The 20323-nt window shown below is 37.3% G+C and overlaps 1 protein-coding gene across 2 annotated transcripts in view; it reads left to right on the top strand.

The window, feature by feature from the left end:
- DYM (dymeclin) overlaps nucleotides 1-20323 on the top strand; it is a 372239-nt gene that overhangs the window by 8792 nt on the left and 343124 nt on the right. For both annotated transcript variants that reach the window (XM_073790708.1, XM_019937032.3), the window contains exon 2: nucleotides 12273-12464. In XM_073790708.1, coding sequence (XP_073646809.1) covers nucleotides 12325-12464 — 140 coding nt within the window. In that variant the 5' untranslated portion in view covers nucleotides 12273-12324. The remainder of the gene's footprint in view (nucleotides 1-12272; nucleotides 12465-20323) is intronic.

The raw sequence follows: 20323 nt of genomic DNA, 5'->3' as shown, positions 1-20323 counted from the left end.
TCTGGACACATTTCTTTGTCTGCTGTAATCGAACACAATTTAAATCATGATTGGTAAATGACTTTCCTTGCTTGGTTAACAAATGAGCCATTCAGAATCTTACTCTGGTTGTAGCCTCATTTTCATTTTTTATTTTTGGGAAGACATTTTGCTTGTGATGAAATGCCTTGTTTTAAATTTTCTAATTTTCTTGATTGTTGCTCTGATGAGTTGGGAGTGAGTGCTGTGTGGTAGGGCATGTCATGTTATTACCTTAGTTGGTAATGTCTACCTATCTTGTATTCTTCTGACATAGCTACGATGATATTACATGATAAACTTAATACTTCAATATCTAATTAGATAAAAAAAATCTACACTCCACTGTGACTTAAAAGTGTGACATCAGAGTCTACTTCGTTCTTTTTTTTTTTTTCGGCCACGCCTTGGGGCTTGCGGGATCTTAGTTCCCCGACCAGGGATCGAACCCAGGCCCCAGCAGTGGAAGCGCAGAGTCCTAACCACTGGACCACCAGGGAAATTGCCCTTTGTTCTTGCTTTGATATGAGAGATATTTACTGGTAATTAAAAATGTCAAAGTATGGCAATATGCCTGACACTTGAAATGCTGTCATTGTCACATGTGTCCCTGAGATTTGTAGTGCACTGAGCAGCAGTATAAGGGGATGAACACACCACATATAGTCTCTGTAGTAACTACTCAGCTCTGCTGTTGTATCACGAAAGCAGCTTTAGTGTGTAAACAAATGACCATGGCTGTGTTCTAATAAAACTTCACTTGTAGACACTGAAGTTTTAATTTCATAGGATTTCCACGTGTCACAAAATACTGATTTTTCTTGACCACTTAAAAATGTAAAAATCATTCTTCATGCAGCAGGCTGGATTTAGCCCTCGGGTCATAATTGCTAACCCGGTGCGGATTAAAAGACTCAATATGTGTCAAGCACTTTGAATAGGACCCAGGGACATAGTAGGCTGTATAAATGTTTGCAGTTGTTATTATTAGTTTTATTATCTCCCTGAGGATATTAGTTAAAATTTTTTTCTTAGAATCACCTGTTTTCTGATTAATATTTTTGGTTTCTTTATTTCACATTGGAGGCTTTCCTCACAAGTCTGATCATTTTTGGTGGACCACTCTTAATTTAAGATTGAGACTCCCAGTATTGATTGAAAGCTCTGCATGTGAGTGGATTTTGCTGAGTGGTGAGCATTGCTGTAGATGGCAAGCCAGCTTTTTAAATGGGGGGAATCCCAAATGTCTGTATCTTTTCCATGGTTCCCCCTTCATTTTCTCTTGGGAAGAACCCTCCAGTCTCCTGCTTTGGAGGCTGGGAAACCCACTGTGTATCTGTGCAGCAGGCCGACTTCAACTTCATTCCCCTGTTTTTATCCTCTGCCTCATTACTCTCTGCAACCTTGGCTTCAGAGTCCAGAGTCTCTTCATTCAGATTTCTTCAGAGTGCACATACATGGTTTCCTACTCGGGGGGGAAAGACTCGCAGACTTGAGCCCCCTGCCTTGCCCAGTCGTTCATGGTGCTTTTCTCCAGTTCTTTCACCTTCCCAGGGTTCCATGGGACGGATTGGCTGGCTTCTTGTTAGGGTCTCCTTTGGCAGGCGGGTATGTTGGGGGCATCCTCAGCTCCGCCAGTTCAGTTACTAGCACTCTGTCACCTTTCCATCTTTCACACCTCCTTTGATCTTATACTTGTGGGCTTACATCTTTTTATTTTCATTGCTTTCATTTCACTGCCATGGAATACCCAACTGTACTTAATATAGCACTTGGAACATAGTAACCTTTTAGAGAATGTTCCATTACTTGAACTAATGGCACCTGTGGTGTTTTAACATGTCCTTTGGCCAGTGATCACTGCCCACTATTTCTCTGGACTCCTGTTTCAATGATGAGGTTTCACTTTAAAGTTTGTTGAGTACAAATGTGTGTGTGTGTATGTTTGTGTGTGTACACACACATATATACATTCAGGCGATTCTGGGATATAGTTTATGATTTATGGAGTCTCAACTTAAGTCAGGACAAAGTGCACTAGGGTGTTATTTGTATATTTTGAGGGTGTTAAGACAGAATTTGGTTATTATGGATTTTCAGATCCACTAATATTTACTTTCCAGCTAAGATACATTAAATCAGGAGACAGTGAATCAGTACATATAGAAGAGGAAGGAGATTTATTATGTATACATCAGATATTTCAGAAATTAAATACAAAATATTGAGCATATCATTTCTTGTTCATAGTGTTCTTTTCACTCATGATAGTAAAATTGACTTGGAATAATTGATCTGAAGTGTTAAATAGCAGTATAAGTCAGACAGCAAAACAAGGCATTATTTGAAGGGTAGTTAAATTATAAATGAATGGTGAAGATAATGAGTGCTCTAGGACTGTAGAGAAAAAAGAGCGCTCACACTATGCTTAGTGAGTAGGGTTTCAGGTTCTGTGGGACAGGTGTGTGGCGGGGGAGGCAGGTGTGAACAGGAGCAGAGGAATGCTAGAGCATGCTAGGTGTTGAGAACGTGGCTTGCCTTACTTTGTTCTGGTACTTTTTTGCAAATTGAGGTTCACACACAATTTGTATCAAAATCGCTGAGAATGCTTTTTAGAAAATGCAGATGCCTGGGCTCTGGCCTGACATTCTGAATCTTTGAGGCATAAGCATTTGCATTTTTATCCACATGCTCCACAGGTGTTTTTTATGTACCTTGAAGTTTGAGAACTACTGGTTTGGAGGACAGCTGGAAATAAAGTTGGAAAGTGAGCTTTCAGACTGTGGAGGGTCTTGAATGTCAATATATTTGGCTTTTCATGTAATGAAGAATCATTGAATATTTTTGAGCTGGTTAAGTGAAATGATGGAAGTGGTAACTTCACAAATATTAAAAATAGATTGTACTTGACCTTTTATTTGGCTAAACATGCCCTGTGCCAGGTCCTTTACTGAGTGCTTTGCATGTGTCATCTTGCTTCATCCTCAGAAAATATGAGTTGTGAGTAGTGTTGTTTTTCTCATTATGCAGTAGGGTTTGATAAGTGGTAAATGGAGATTCAGGCTGAGTCTACAGACTTAGCAGGGTCTGTCTCATACTAGAACCTTTGGTCTTTTTTTGTTTTAAATTTATTTAATTTATTTATTTTTGGCTGCACTGGGTCTTTGTTGCTGCACGCGGGCTTTATCTAGTTGCGGCAGACGGGGGCTACTCTTCGTTGAGGTGCGCGGTCTTCTCATTGTGGTGGCTTCTCTTGTTGTGGAGCTCGGGCTCTAGGCACGTGGGCTTCAGTAGTTGTGGCACGCAGGCTCAGTAGTTGTGGCTCGTGGACTCTAGAGCGCAGGCTCAGTAGTTGTGGCGCACGGGCTTAGTTGCTCCGCGGCATGTGGGATCTTCCCGGACCGGGCTCGAACCCGTGTCCCCTGCATTGGCAGGCGGATTCTTAACCACTGTGCCACCAAGGAAGCCCAGAACCTTTGGTCTTAATTTTGATGCTGGACTGAATTTCCTTTTTTTTTTTTTAAGGATTAATGTAGTAGTGGAATGTGCAGGGTGAATCGAAGTGGAGAGATTAGGAGCAAAGAAATCAGGATACTGTTGCACTGAATCATGTGAGATTGTAGAAGCCTAGTCCAGCATGGAAGCAGCGGGAAGATAAAGAGATGGGCTTAAAAGTTGATATGTAGAATTGTGGGTATTGTAGAAGAACCCACAGGACTTGTTGATGTCATTGGGGAGTCACCCTAGTAAACTGGTAAAGACCAGGGACTCTGGAATTAGATTGCCTGGGTTCAAATCCTGGCTTTTCTACTTATTATCTCTGGGACCTCATGAATTTGGTAAGTTACTTAACCTGTCTGTGCCTTAGTTTCCTCATCTGTAAAATGAGAAAACTGTGCCTGCCTCTCAGAGTTGTTAAGGGGGACTAAATGAATCAGTGAGTTTAAAGCCTTTAGACCATGTAAATAAATCTGCTAATAGCGCTGTTGCATATGTGCTTCTTCTGCCTCAGATGCTCCTGGGTATTTCCATGGATGCTTGTAATAACTCCATTGTAATACTTACCAAATGTGTTATAATAATTTATTGACATGTTTGTCTCTCCAGGATTTGAGTCCATTAATGGCAGGGACCTGGTTTTATTCATTTTTGCATTTTCGGTAGCCATCATAACACCTACATTTACAGTAAGTGTGTAATAGGCATGTGTGGAATGTATGCTTGGGTATGTGAGTGAGGTAACTTGAGCCAAGAATGCTGATGACATTGATAGGAATAGTGACTTTTGGAAGGGTTGCTTGTTTTGGGGGACAAATGTTAAAATTCTATTTTAAAGTTTATGATGATAGTACGACATCAGTTGATATGTTCAATATGTAGAGATTTATGCTTGGATTTTGACTGAGAAGTCAAGACAAAATATTAATTCTGGGGTCACTCACATAGAGTTTAAAGCACAAGCCAGAAGCACATTCAGAGCCTTCCTGAAGGAGAGCAGGTAAAGAGAACATCCATTTATTTAAGTTTTTTTTTTTTTTTTTTTTTTTACTGTAAGTTACAACATGTTTCTGGTTTAAAAAAAAGTCAAGCAGTACAGAAGGACATAAAGTGAAAAGTCTCTTCCCTCCAGATTTCCATTCCCATTCTTCAGAGGTAACCAGTCTTGGATCATTGCTTATGTTTCCTTCCAGAAATTATCTAGGCGTATATAAGAATTTACATGCTTATTTAAACTGATGGGATTTTACTATATGAGCTGTTCTGTGTCTTTGTGTTTGTTTTCACTTGCAGTATTTGGGATATCTTTACATATTAACACATAAGATCTACCTCATTCTTTTCAGTGGCTACGTTGTATTCCATTATGTGCTTATTCCATACTGTAGTTAATCTCCAGATGATGATCATTTAGGTTATTTTGTGTATTTGCTATTCCAAATAGTGATTAACATCTGTATGTATAGAACTTGTCAACTTGTATGAGTTTACCTGTGAGATGAATTTCTAAAACCAAAATTGTTGGCACACTTAACATTTTGACAGGTGTTGCCAAATACCTACACACTAATGGTGGGGATGCCTGTCTCCTTATTACTCTCACAACTGCTATTAAGGTTTTTCTTAACCTTTGCTAATCAGATTGGTAAAAATGATACCTCACTGTTTTAATTAGCATATTTTATTCCTCATTTATACTGAAGATCTTTTCATATATTTATTAGTTATGGGACCTTGGCTATTTCAAAGTATTTTTTTTGAGTAATATCTCTTCAGCAGTGTGCTGTAGGTTACTTAGGGATAAGGAGGAATAATCTACCTTGGGAGATATGTCATATATACGACAAAACCATAACATTTAAAGGTAGTTTTCACATAATGGAAACTTTAGGTGAGTGGTGGGAAGGTGAGAGGGAAGACTGGTTTTGGGAGGGAGGGTGGAATCAGTTTTACACACATTAAGATTGAATTATTCACTACGTTGCCTTAAAGATAGGTCTTTTGAAAGGTACTGCTAAAAGCATCAGCAGTTGCACGCTGCTTATTTCTAGTATAGATTTATGTCAGGAACATTGTTATCCATGAAATTACTGGATATATATGTATAAATTTTTGCATGTTGCATATTATAATTAATATATATAATTATTTATGTTATATATATTATATTACCCTTAAGTTAAAAAAAAATTCCTGTTTTAGGCATATCGATAGTACTGGCATTCCAGTCAGAGGTTGGGACTAGGAGAGGTTTGAAAGTAATAATAATATCGTGGAAGGCACTGGTGAAACCAGGAGAGAGCCTCAGTTATTGAAACATTGAGAGAAAGCAGAGCTGAAAGCCAGGAAGTCTTCTGATGCACAGTGAGAGGGAAGAGCATTAGGACTATTAGGAGGTGGGGTGATTGGACAGTGGATTTTTCAAGTTCCATTTTATTGTGGTTTTCATTGGTAAGGGTCTTGGGAGTTCCAAATACATTGAGTGCAAGTAGTGTGTGTGTGTGTGTGTGTGTGTGTGTGTGTGTGTGTGTGTGTTTGAAATCCTTGGCATGAATTAGATGCAGAAGAGGTGCCATTGGGCCTCAGTTTTCTACTTTGCTTTCTGCGAGGCTGGGGAGCAGATGGAACTTTCTGGCAAGAGCACCTCAGTGGCTAGTTGTCTTTGCTTGGCTGAACTTGTTCCTCCTTGTCATTGCAGCTGCCGTGGGTGCTGCTTTCACCCTCTGTTCTCAGCAGATAGTACCCTGTTGTTGCTGCCTAATGGAGTGAGGGCAGGGGTGACTGGGCAGGGTGTCCTAGCCAGGTCTGTTGCCCCTGGGCTCTGGCCCTTTTCTGGCCAGCTGCCTCTGGACTGGGGTTGCTGTTCCACCCTTGGTGCCCTTAATGGAAGACTCTTGAGCCTGCCCTGTATGTCACTTTCCTTTTCAGTCCATCTCCAGCTGTTTTACATTTTATGGGGATTTCTCACAGCTTCGGGTTTCCTGTGAATTTTTCAGCATGGCTGTGTAATAATTGACAAAAATTTTTTGCATTATTTTAGGGTTAGGTGAGGAAAAGAGGGGAAGGAGGCATTGCATTTTGTGCTTAGTTGGCTGTCTTGGTTTTCCTTGTTAATATTCTGTTCAGTGTCTTCTTATAGCTGACAGACTTTATTCATACTGTTTTAGAAAGGTTTCATATTGGTCCTGGATTGAGCAGTTACTTTAGTACTTTGTGGTCTGTCCTAGCAGTTTTGAAAATAAAATTTATTTCCTATAAATCAATAGAAAATAGGCAAAGGATATGAAGAGGTGATGGCCTCATTCACAGCAATAGAAATGAAATGCAAATTAAAACCATATTGTAAACTATTTTCATGTGTCAATTGGCAAAGATCAAAAAGTTTGATTAAACAGTGGTGGCTGTGGTGTGGAGAAACAGGCATTGCTGAAGGGAGTGGAAGCTGGCAACCTCTAAAGAAGGCAGCTAGGCAGTGTAGGGGAGGAAAAATAATTTTCCGTCTACCCTTCTGAGCTCTTAACTGTGATAAAAGATCAACAGGAGAAAAATAGAAGTTTATTCACGTGTACGTCATGTATACATGGGAGATACCTAGGGAAAAATGAGTGGCTTAGAATTCAGTTTAATACCATCTTAAAAGGGAAAGGGGAAGGGGAACGTAGGCCTCTTAAGGGAGAGTAAATGGTTTTTAGAAAAGATGAATGGGCCTTAGAAGAATAGATGAGAGGTATGATAGTTTGTGACAAAGTTAGTCTCAGTGTTGTGTCAACTTCTAGGTGCTCTTGTGATAAGAGTCAGTATTCCCTGGTTGATGAAACTGCTTAATTTATAATTTATGATAATGGAGTTCCTTTTGTAGAATCTGTCTTTACGCAGATAAGGAGAGTTCAGAGAAGGCCTCACCCTGCATTTGCTATTTTTCAAGTGCCTACAGCTCAAAATAAAGTGGCAAAGTGGCAGATTTTGAGGTGACATATTCTGCTACTCTTCAGCAGTATCTACCAAAGTTAGAAATGCACGTAATCTTTGACCCACCAATTCTGTTTCCCTGGATTCATTGTACCTATATACTGATACACGTGTGAAATATGTACTGGATACTTACTGGAGAACGATTTGTAATAGTGAAAGATCATAAGCTACTTAAATGTCCATCGATACGGGATTTATGGAATTAAAAACTGGAATGTTAGAGTTGTAAAAATAAATGAAGTGCTTTATATACATATATGTAATGATTTCTAGTATATATTAACTGGGAAATGCAAAGTAAAGAGGCATATATAGGGTGTTATGGTTTGTGTAAAAAGGAGAAAATATGTGTTTGTATATACATAGAAAATCTGTGGAATGATATCCAAGCAACTAGTAATATTTTCTCTGAGTTGAGAAACCAGATGGTTAGGAGTAGGGATGGGAGAGAGACTTTTTACTCTATACCCTTTGAACCCTTTGTATTTTGTACCAGGTGCATTACTGATTAAAAAAATAAAGTATAAATAAATCAAGTCTGACTTAAATTTTCATTAATAGACTCTGTGATGATAGTCTCATTGTTGCCTTATTTAGGAGAGGTGGGATGGAATTCTGTTCTTTTGAAAATTCAGCATTTATGGACCTTATTAAACTCCCAAAGTAAATTTTTCATTGATTGCTTTTAAGGCACCACAAGAAAAGTAAAATACTCGTTTGTTTAATTGAAAACAATTTGCTCTGGTTCTCATTTCTTTTTATCTGGTGCCATTTTTATTCTGTTAATTTTAATGAAGCAAAGAAAAAGGAAATTGAGTCCATGGCAGAGCCAAGGGAAACCATAATTAAAGTGCTTATTGCCAGTAAACTGGCACTCTCTTACCTAACGATTTTGATCCACACACTTAGGTGTTTATCCAATATACTGTTGTTAGGCCCACAATGCTAACCGCTAATTAGCATGGGTTCCCCCCGATAAACAGAGGACTTATAAACAAGTTGTGGCTGTCTTCTTTGTTCTTAAAAAATTTCTTTGAGGCATATCCAAGAATTGCAGGGATTATTAGACAAATAAAATAATTTGGAAGGTTTGATAAAAAGGAAATAGTTCTTTTAAGTAGGTCGTAGAGGGCAAAATCTGTTGTATCCTCCCAAGTTATGAAGTTAGTGTGGAATCCCAAAGGACCATGACTTATTTTGCTTTTATTGAAAAAGTTCAGTTTTAAATAAGATTTATTTAGGGAAACTAAGTGAAAGAGCATTCCAGGACACCAAGTAAAATAAATGTGAGATCCTAATCATCTCATGTGATAATATAGGTGATGCATTAATTTCATATGTAAAAATAAACTTAGTGGTTGTGATAGAAAACAGCTGTTAGTCTGATTTGTTGGCACCTTTCTTGGACATATAGATTCGGTTTTTGGGTTTGATTTTGTTTTTATTTTAAAAAACTTTATTTTGAAATAATTGTAGACTCAAAAAGTTGCAAAAACAGTGTGGAGAAATTCCATGTACCTTTCACCTAGCTTTCCCTAAGGTTAATATAACTATAGTACATTATCAAAACCAGGAAACTGATATTGACAGCACAGAATAGACTGCAGACTATACTAGGATTTCTCCACTTTTTACATGGACTCTTTTTTTTTTCTTTTGTGCATATAGTTCTGTGCAATTTTATCACATGTATAGATTCAGGTAACCACCACCACAATGAGGATTCAGAACTTTTCCAGTCCCACAAATGAACTTGTTCATCACCTGTATTCTGCATTTGTCCGAATCGTTCCTCATGGGGTCCTCTGATTTGCTTCTCTATCCCCAGCTTATTGGTTTTGGGCACTAAAAGCATTTTATAATTTCTCTTCTTTAAATTTAAGATGTGTATTATGGCCCAGAATGTGGTCTATCTTGGTGAATATTTAATGTGAGCTTGAGAAGAACGTATGTTCTGCTGTTGTTGGATGAAGCAGCTAAAGATGTCAGTTATATCCAGTTGATTGATGGTGGTGTTGACATCAGCTTTATCCTTACTGATTTTCTGCCTATTGGATCTGACCATTTGTGATAGTGGAGCGTGAAAGTCTCCAGCTATCATAGTGGATTCATTGTTTTCTCCTTGCAGTTCTATTGGTTTCTGCCTCACATATTTTGATGGTCTGTTGTTAGGTGGATACACAGTAAGTACTGTTATGTCTTCTTGGAGAACTGACTGCTTTATCATTATATAATGGCCTTTATCCCTGATAAGTTTCCTTGCTCTGAAGTTGACTGTGTCTAAAATTAATAAAACTCTTCCTGCTTTCTTTCTTTCTTTTTTTTTTTGGTACGCAGGCCTCTCAGTGTTGTGGCCTCCCTCGTTGCGGAGCACAGGGTCCGGACGCGCAGGCTCAGCGGCCATGGCTCATGGGCCCAGCCGCTCCGTGGCAGGTGGGATCTTCCCAGACCGGGGCACGAACCCATATCCCCTGCATCGGCAGGCGGACTCTCAACCACTGCGCCACCAGGGAAGCCCCCTGCTTTCTTTTGATTAGTGTTAGCATGGTATATCTTTATCCACCTCTTTACTTTTTAAAAAAAAGATCTATTTATTATTTATTTATTTTTGGCTGTGTCGGGTCTTAGTTGCGGCATGCAGGATCTTCGTTGAGGCATGCGGGATCTTTGTGATGCGCGGGTTCATCGTTGTGGCGAGCAGGGTTCTCTCCAGTTCTGGTGTGTGGGTTTTTCTCTCCTCTTGTTGTGGTGCGCAGGCTGCAGGGCACGTGGGCTCTGTAGTTTGCGGCACGCAGGCTCTAGTTGAGGTGTGTGAGCTCGGTAGTCGTGGCACACGGGCTTAGTTGCCCCGCAGCCTGTGGTATCCTAGTTCCCTGACCAGGGATCGAACCCTCGTCCCCTGCATTGGAAGGCGGATTCTTAACCACTGGACCACCAGAGAAGTCCCTCTATCGCTTTCTTTAAAAAATAATTTGTTTTTGAGATGTGTCCATGTTGGTAATTGTAGCTCTAGTTAATTAATTTTCACTAGTGTATTATATCTCATTGCTAAGATATTAAAATTTTTAATTTTAAATAACTTAAAAGGTATAAAGTAGCTTTGGAATAGGGTATGACAAGTAAGGACTTTATATATTTCAGAATATTTCTTTATAGCATTTTCTAATTGGGCTCAATAATTACTTGAGACATTAAACTGAAATCTAGAGTTATGATTGACTGTTGGCTTGATATGAAGTCTGAGTTGGAGTCAGCTAGTGTTGGGGTCCCTGTCCCCATGATTAAGGAGGAGGAAAGTAGTGTGTGGCCTTGAGTTCAGGGGCAGGTGATAAGAAGCCAGATCAGTATTTCCCTCTCATATTCAGAAGGCCCAGCTGTCCATGTGCATTGGGGAAGCCTCATGTCCTTAGATAAGCAGCTCAAGCCAGTCCCAGAGTTCCAAAGGGAATGTGGAAGACATGCTTCCAAATTCTGATCTTGGCTTCGATGTCTTTGTGGAATGAGGAGGGACGTAGGTGAGAAAGTAAGTCACTACTAATGTAAATTCTCTTGTAACCTGAGCTTCCTTTAGCCACCGAACCCATGTAGTTTCCTTTCATTGTGATGGTAATCTTTTTTTTAAAAATAATTAATTAATTAATTTTTGGCTGCGTTGGGTCTTCGTTGCTGTGCGCGGGCATTCTCTAGTCGTGGTGAGCGGGGGCTATTCTTTGTTGTGGTGTGCAGTCTTCTCATTGCAGTGGCTTCTCTTGTTGTGAAGCACAGGCTCTAGGCGCGCGGGCTTCAGTAGTTGTGGCTCTCGGGCGCTAGAATGCAGGTTCAGTAGTTGTGGCGCATGGGCTTAGTTGCTCCATGGCATGTGGGATCTTCCCGGACCAGGGCTTGAACCCGTGTCCCCTACATTGGCAGGTGGATTCTTAACCACTGCGCTACCAGGAAAGTCCCTGTGATGGTAATTTTAATTTAGTTTAATTTATTCTTCATTATTTTATTGTCAGTGAGAGACTTTTTCTGAACAAGTTGAGGTAAAACATGATCTTGAACTATGTTATGTGCAATTTGATGAAGACTGTGATTCATTTTGTAACTGATCTCTTAGTTTTCCCCTTCGTGACCAAGCACAACAAATAATGAAGACAGTAATAATTTATTTACACTCATTCCTTCCTTCAACATAATGCTGTTTAGAGAATGCCTGTTATATGCTAATGTAGACATCTAGAAAGATGAATAAGATAGTTCTTATTTAAAAAAAAAAAACCCAGCAAAACACAACAGCTCATGATTTAGGAGACTAAGAATGCCAGCAAGAAGTATATGTGCAATTACGGCAGGATGAGAGAGGCACTGTGTGTGGCTCCTTTGGAATTGGGAGCCCTTTCACTTTAATAAGTGTAGGTAGCACATGGTAACTACTTGAACAATTTTCTGCCCTTAGCACATTCAAGCCATCCAGTCTCTATTTCTTTAGCACCATTGTTTTAGACTATTTTTAAATAAGTTATCATTGTTATGAATTTGCTTTGAGACATTTTCTTGGGCAAAGGTATGCCCATTCTAAGATCTACAAGTATAGATTGGGATTTTGTGTTACGTTGGCTAAGACAGATTTTAGCCTCATTTTTCGCCTTGTATAACTTTGTATCTGATGTCTAATATATTTAAAAATAAAGAGAGGTATGATTTCTTTTACTAGGTTTAGAGTTTCTTACATTTAGGTCAAGGGTAAGAAAAGTATGATGATTACTTTGAACACGTTTGAAATTTCTTTTCATTCTTTATAGGTTGTCTTGTGGAAATGAAGGTTTAAGGACAAGTTATCTACCAGATTAAAAGATGGGATCGAATAGCAGCAGAATTGGTGATCTTCCTAAAAATGAGTACTTAAAAAAGTTATCAGGCACAGAATCTGTCTCTGAGAATGACCCGTTCTGGAATCAGCTACTGTCATTTTCTTTCCCTGCACCGACTAGCAGGTAAGAGTGTACTTGGAGATTGAAAATTTGTATCAAGGGCCACATAAGCTTGTGTGGTATGCTGATTTAAAAAAATTTTTTTTTTTTTAATGATCTGTCTGTCCCTCCATTTGTGGTATATGTACCAGTAGAAAATTCAAAAAGTATGAAAAGGAGGAAATAAGTTTTTCTTTTTCCTTTCCCCCACTCAGCCACCTCCCTTGCCCAGAGATAATTCCTGGTAGCAGTTTCTTTTGAATGCTTCCAGAGGTAGTAAAACCATATTATTTCATGTAGTTTTACAAAACTGTTTAAACACAAATGGTAGCATACTACACATACCTTTCTTTTTTGTTTTTGCTTGCTGTCCCTTGCTTTTTTCCCCCACAGTTCAGTAAAACATATGTATATGCGTATATGCAACTGCCTTATTCTTTTAAATGACTGCAGAGTGTGCATAGATTATATGAAATCGCTTTTTCATATATGGACATTTAGATTGTTTCTAATTTCTTGTTATAACAGATAATGCTGCATACATAATTTTTCAAGCATACAAATAAATCTCCAGTATAAATTCCTCAAAGTAGCATTGCTGGGTCAAAGTATATGTGCATTTGTAATTTGCCAAACTGCTCCATGGAAGTTGTACCAATTAACACTCCTACCAGCAATGTATGAGAAGGTCTGCTTCCCCACCCCTTTGTCAGTTTAATGCATTTTTAGATTCTTTGGCCTTTGTCAATTTGGTAGGTGAAAACCAATATCTCATTTATTATAAAAACTGACAGACACATAATTATGTAGAGTGACTAGAATATTGAATTCCCATTACTCAGTATCTAGATTTTAAACATTTTTATTTATTTGTTTTTAACAGCTTTATTATGTAGACTGAATAATGGCCCCCTAAAGATACCTGTGTCCTAGTCCCTGGAATCTTTGAGTGTGATATGTTACAACATGTATCAATATTTCATTCCTTTTTATTTCTGAGTGAGATTCCTTTGTATGAATATACCATCTTTTCTTTACCCATTCATCAGTTAATAGCCATTTGGATTATTTCCATATTTACTTCATCTATTTTTTAGGGTTTTTTAAAGTAAATTAAAATGTGGACATTTTCTTTTATAACTGTAATGCCGTTATCACACCTTACAAAGTTAACAATAATTCCTCTTACCCAGTCCATTTTCAAATTTCCCTAGTCGTTTTGTAGTTCATTTGTTACAATTAGGAAATAAATAAGGTGTATACATTGCATTGCAATACATTGCAATAAGGTAGTTACATTTCTTCTGTCTTTAATCTCGAATGGAGGTATGTACTCCCCAACTCCTGCCACTGTTTTTTCCCCTATGCCGTTACTTTTTTTTTTTCTTTTAACAAACTGGGTCAGTTTTTCTGTAGAATGTTCCACCTTCTAGACCTACCTGATTGCTTCTCATATTTTGTTTTTTTATTTACTGTATTTTCTATAAATTGGACATCAGATTTAAAGGCTTGATAAAATTTGGGTTAAACATTTTTGGTAAGAGTATTTCATAAGTGATGCTAGGTACCTTATATTGTATTTCATTAGGTTACAGAAAATGTGTGGGTTTATATCAGTTATCATGCTAAGACTGATCAGAGGTTTGAGTATGTTTTAGCATCCATTGATGATTTTGGTCTGAATCACCTGTTTCATAAGAGATTCCAAAATGGTAGTATTTTTAATTTGGTCATTTCTTGTACATTTATTAACTGGAATTCTCCTGTGAAGGAGTGCTTTCATGAATTAGGATATATAAAACATTGTTTTTACTACATTATTAATAAGGGTAAACACTTAATTCTTTTCCTCTACTGATTTTCAGTAACGAAAATGATGTAATAGTGATAACTAAGTCTGTATTTCCCCTTTCCCCTGACCCCAGGGTTGGAAGGGCTATCTCTCTTTGAGTATGAATTTTAAAAATATATAAATATTGATATATGTAAATAAAATATATGTGTATGTATGTGTGTTGTGGTCCTTTAACAATCAAGGTTATGTTTATTTTTATATGTTTAAGGATTAAGGATTATTGGTATTTCCTTTTTGTGAATTGTTTATATATTTTGGCAATACATTTTAATTTCTGACTTTTGGATATAGTTGGATTGGACTTTACAAGGTTGGCTTAGTTTGCAGTTTTTGTGATAATGTGGATTAGTTGTATATTATGGGAAGTGGATACATACTACTGCTTCTGAGATCCTTGGAAAATTAAAGGTGGTTGTGGATTGGTGGGAGAGGTCAAACTGGAGATGAGCTGTAGCGTCAGCAAGTTTTGAAACCATTTCGTTAATCCTGAAGGAATTGTCATTGAGTATCACTTCTCATGTAGTAATAAGACTTAGAGAAAAAAGGGCATATAAAGAGAACATTATTTATTATCCAAAATAAATTTTCTTTTCACTTACGTAAACTGTAGTACAATCTATATATGCTCTTCCAAAAGACATTAAAGAAGACTTAACTAAATGGTGATGTATACCATGTTTAAGGATTAAGAATTGTAAAAGTGTCAGTTGTTTCCAAATTGACCTGTAGATTGAAGGCAATTCCAATTAAAATTCCAACAGCTTTTTTGAGGGGGTGGGTGAGGAGATCTTGATAAGCGCATTCTAAAATTTGCATGGGAAAGAAAAAAAACTAATAATAGCTAAAGTACTCTGAAGAAGGGAAGGAAGATGTGTGTGTGTGTGTGTGTGTGTACGTGTACTTGATTTATGCAAAGCTGGCAATTCAGAGCATTGGGGAAGGGATGAACTTCTCAAGAAATAGTGATGGGAATAATTTGTTAGCCATTTTTGTCTATTTCTTTCTAAGTTTTACATACTTGTGCTGGTGCCTTGCAGTTTGAATTATTATGACTTTATAGTTTGTTTTGCTAATTACTGCTTTTTCTCAAAGATCCTTTGCTGTTCTCATGTGTTTATTCTTTTTGATGTCATTTCTTTTTCTTAATTCATCCTAGTTTATAGAGAAAAGTATAAAGGAATCTTAGAAAGTATAAAAAGCTGTAAAGTGAGTAAACTGCACATTGTGGGGGCATGGGTGGCTATTCAGAATATCCAGAGAAGCTTTGTTTGTGGTGGTGCATATGCTTTTGGCACTTTTGTCACTTTTTTTGAGGCCCCCACCCCCCACCCCAGCTCCTCAGTCTGGTATTTGATGTGTGAACCTTGACATTGAGCAGGCCTTGAGGTAGAAGGTGCCACCACCTCATTGACAGTCAGGGATGGAATTACCTAGTTTATGAATTATTCAAGACTAAGAGGAATATCTTTAGGGAAGACTCTGAATCCAGACATTTCTGAGATTGCTCACTCCTGGAATTCCTTGGATCCTGTATGTGCTGTCTTCAAGTGCAGCCAAAAATTGATGGCTGCCAGTTTTTTTAGAAGCACTAAGTCCTTCAGGACTAATCTAATCCTTCCTTACTATAAACTGTTTTTTGGCACTAGAATAACCAGATTTTGTTATAGTTTCCAAGCATGGTTGAAAAATCTTTAGATTCTTCAATAGTTTTTAACTTTTCACCTTACTAAAATTCCTTGTGAAGCAAATGTCTGAAATAAAATCAAGGTTAATTCAAGAGTAGGGACTTCCCTGGTGGCTCAGTGGTTAAGAATCTGCCTGCCAGTGCAGGGGACATGGGTTCAAGCCCTGGTCCGGGAAGATCCACATGGTGTGGAGCAACTAAGCCTGTGTGCTACAGCTACTGAGCCTGCACTTGAGAGCCCGCGAGCCACAACTACTGAATCCTGCGTGCCTAGAGCCCATGCTCCGCAACAAGAGAAGCCCCCACTGGCTGCAGTTAGAGAAAGCCTGTGCACAGCAACAAAGACCCAGCGCAGCCATAAATAAATAAATAGATAGATAAATAAATATTAATTCAAGAGTAAAGTTTAAGTAATATACTGTTTGTCTTAATAAAATGTTTAAAAATTACTTATATGACTGATTTCATACTAAATATAGCAGCAAAACCAAAAAACAAAACTGTGCTAAAGACAAAGATAGTAGAATCATCTATATCCACAATAAGTAGTTAAGGGATACATGAAACAAAAAGGTGTTAAATATGATGTCAAAACACTAAACTATGTATATATAGTTTATATGTATAGTTATATATAAATCTCATGGTAGCCACAAACCAAAAATCTATAATAGATGCACACGAAAAAAGAGAAAGGAATCCAAACATAACACTAAAGGTAGAAGAAAGGAACAAAAACTACAAAAACAACCAGAAAATGATTAACAAAATAGCAATAAGTACATACCTATCAATAATTACTTTAAATGTAAATAGACTAAATGATCCAGTCAAAAGACATAGAGTGGCTGAAGGGATACAAAAGCAAGACCCATCTATATGCTGCCTACAAGAGACTCATTTCAGATCTAAAGACACAGACTGAAAGTGAGAGGATGGAAAAGTTATCCCATGCAAATGGAAACAAAAAGAAAAGGGTAGCAGTACTTATATCAGACAAAATAGACTTTAAAACAAAGACTGTAACAAGAGACAAGGACGTTACATAATGATCAAAGGATCAATACAACAAGAAGATATACAATTGTAAATATATATATGTGCCCAATATAGGAACACCTAAATACATAAAACAGTTAAGAAACATAAAGGGAAAAATTGACAGGAACACAGCAATAGTGGGGGACTTTAACACCCCACTCACATCAATGGACAGATCATCCAGACAGAAAATCAGTAAGGAAACTCTGGTCCAAATGACATATTAGACCAGATGATATATGTTTATTATATATATTCCATCCCAAAGCAAGAGAATACACCTTCAGGTCCACATGGGACATTCTCTAGGATAGATCCCATGCTAGGGCACAAAACAAGCCTCAGTAAATTTAAGAAAATTGAAATCATATCAAGCATATTTTCTAACCATGGCAATATGAGATTAGAGATCAGTTACAAGAAAAAAAAAAACTGCAGAAAACCCCAAACGTGTGGAGGGTAAACAATATGCTACTAAACAACTGTTGGGTCACTGAAGATTTCAAAGAGGAAAGAAAAAACCTGGAGACAAATGAAAACAGAAACACGATCATCCAAAATCTATGGGGTGTAGCAAAAGCAGTTCTAAGAGGGAAGTTTATAGAGAGATACAGGCCTACCCCAGGAAACAAGAAAAATCTCAAACAATCTAACCTTATGCCTAAAGGAACTATAAAAAGAAGCAAAACCCAAGGTTAGTAGAAGGAAAGAAATAACAAAGACCAGAGCAGAAATAAATGAAGTAGAGGCTAGAAAAACAATAGAAAAGATCAATGAAACTAAGAGCTGATTCTTTGAAAAGATAAATAAAATGGATAAACCTTTAGCCAGAGTCATCAAGATAAAGAGAGGACCCATATAAATTAGAAATGAAAGGGCCGTTACAACTGACAGCACAGAAATACAAAGGATCATAAGAGATTACTATGAACAATTATATGCCAGTATAATGGACAACCTAGAAGAAACAGATTAATTCCTAGGGTGTACAGTCTTCCAAGACTGAATTAAGAGTAAATAGAAAATACGAGTAGACTAGTTACCAGTAATGAAATTGAATCAGTAATCCAAAACCTGCCAACAAACAAAAGTCCAGGACCAGATTGCATCACAGGTGAATTCTACCAAACATTTAAGGAAGAAATAACACCTATCCTTCTCAAGCTATTCCAGAAAATTGCAGAGAAATGCTCCTGAACTCATTCTGTGAGACCAGTGTCACCCAGATACCAAAACAGAAAAGACCACAAGAAAAAGGAAATTACAGGTCAATATCACTGATGCAAAAATTCTCAACAAAATATTAGCAAACTGAATTCAACAGTACATTAAAAGGATCATACACCATGATCAATTGGAATTCATCCCAGGGATGCAAGGATGATGGTTCAGTATCTGCAAATCAATATGATATACCACATTAACATATTGAAGACTAAATCATATGATCATCTCAGTAGATGCAGAAAAATTGACAAAATTCAACATCCATTTATGATAAAAACTCTCAACAAAGTGTAGGTATAGAGGGAACATAACTCAGCTTAATATATGACAAGCCCACATCTAACATCATACTCAATGGTGAAAAATTGAAAGCGTTTGCTATAAGATCAGGAACAAGAAAAGGATGTGCACTCTTGCCACTTTTATTCAACAGAGTATTGGAAGTCCTAGCCAGAGAAGTCATACAAGAAAAAGAAATAAAAGGAATCCAGATTGGAAAGGAAGAAGTAGAACTGTCACTGTTTGCAGACGACATGATACTATGTATAGAAAATTCTAAAGATACCACCAAAAAACTATTAGAACTAATAAATGAGTTCAGTAAAGCTGCAGGTTACAAAACTAATATACAGAAATCTGTTGTGTTTGAACTAACAATGAACTATCACATAGAAATTAAGAAAATAATCCTATTTACAATTGCATAAAAAAAAATACTTGGGAATAAATCTAAACAAGGAGGTAAAAGACCTATACTCAGAAAACTGTAAGACATTGATGAAAGAAATGGAAGACAACACAAACAAATGGAAAGGTATATCCTACTTACGGATTGGAAGAATTAATATTGTTAAAATGACCATACTCCCAAAGGCAATCTATAGATTTAGTGCAATCCTTATCAAAATACCAATGGTGTTTTTCACGTAACTAGAGCAAATAATTCTAAAATTTGTATGGAAACACACAAGATCCTGAATAGCCAAAAAGATCTTGAGAAAGAAGAACAAAGCTGGAGATAATACACTCCCTGATTTCAAACTATACTACAAAGCTGCAGTCATCAAAATAGCATGGTACTGGCACAAAAACAGACACAGATCAATGGAACAGAATTGAGAGCCTAGAAATAAACCCACACACTTATGATCAATTAGTCTACAACAAAGAAGGCAAGAATATACAATGGAGAAAAGATAATCTCTTCAGTAAGTGGTGCTGGGAAAACTGGACAACTCCATGTAAAAGAATGAAATTAGAACATTCTTTAACACCATATACAAAAATAAACTCAAAATGGATTAAAGATTTAATGTAAGGCCTGAAACTATAAAACTCGTAGAAGATAACATGGGTAGCATATACTCTTTGACATTGCTCCTAGCAATATTTTTTGGATATGTCTCCTCAGTCGGGAAACAAAAGCACAAATAAACAAATGGGACTACATCAAACTAAAAAGCTTTTGCATAGCAATGGAAACTGTTGAAAAATGAAAAGGCAGTCAGTCTACTGAATGGAAGAAGATGTTTGCAAATGATATATCAGATAAGGGTTTAATATCCAAAATGAACAAACAACTCATACAACTCAACATCAAAAAACAAATAACTGGATTAAAAAATGGGTAGAGAACCTGAATACACATTTTTCCAAAGAAGACATATAGATAGCCATCAGACACATGAAAGGATATTCAATACCACTAATCATCAGGGAAATGCAAATTAAAAGCACAACGCAAATTAAAACCACAATGAGATACCCCCTCACATCTGTCAGAATGGCTATCATCAAAAAGACAACAAATACGTGTTGGTGAGGATGTGGAGAAAAGGAAACCCTTGTGCCCCGTTGGCAGGAATGTATGTTGGTACGGTCACTATGGAAAACAGTATGGAGGTTCCTCAAAAAGTAAAAATAGAACTACCCATTTTCCTTCTGGGTATTTTTCCAAAGAAAGTGAAAACACTAGTTAGAAGAGATACATGCACCCCTATGTTCATTGCAGCATATTTACAACAGCCAAGGTATGGAAGAAACCAAAGTGTCTGTTGATTGCTGAACATACCAGAA

This window comes from Tursiops truncatus, chromosome 13 (assembly GCF_011762595.2).
Source record: "Tursiops truncatus isolate mTurTru1 chromosome 13, mTurTru1.mat.Y, whole genome shotgun sequence".
Classification (NCBI taxonomy): Eukaryota; Metazoa; Chordata; class Mammalia; order Artiodactyla; family Delphinidae; genus Tursiops; species Tursiops truncatus.
Note: the sequence above shows the minus strand (reverse complement) of the source record. Positions and strands in the feature narration are given on the sequence as shown.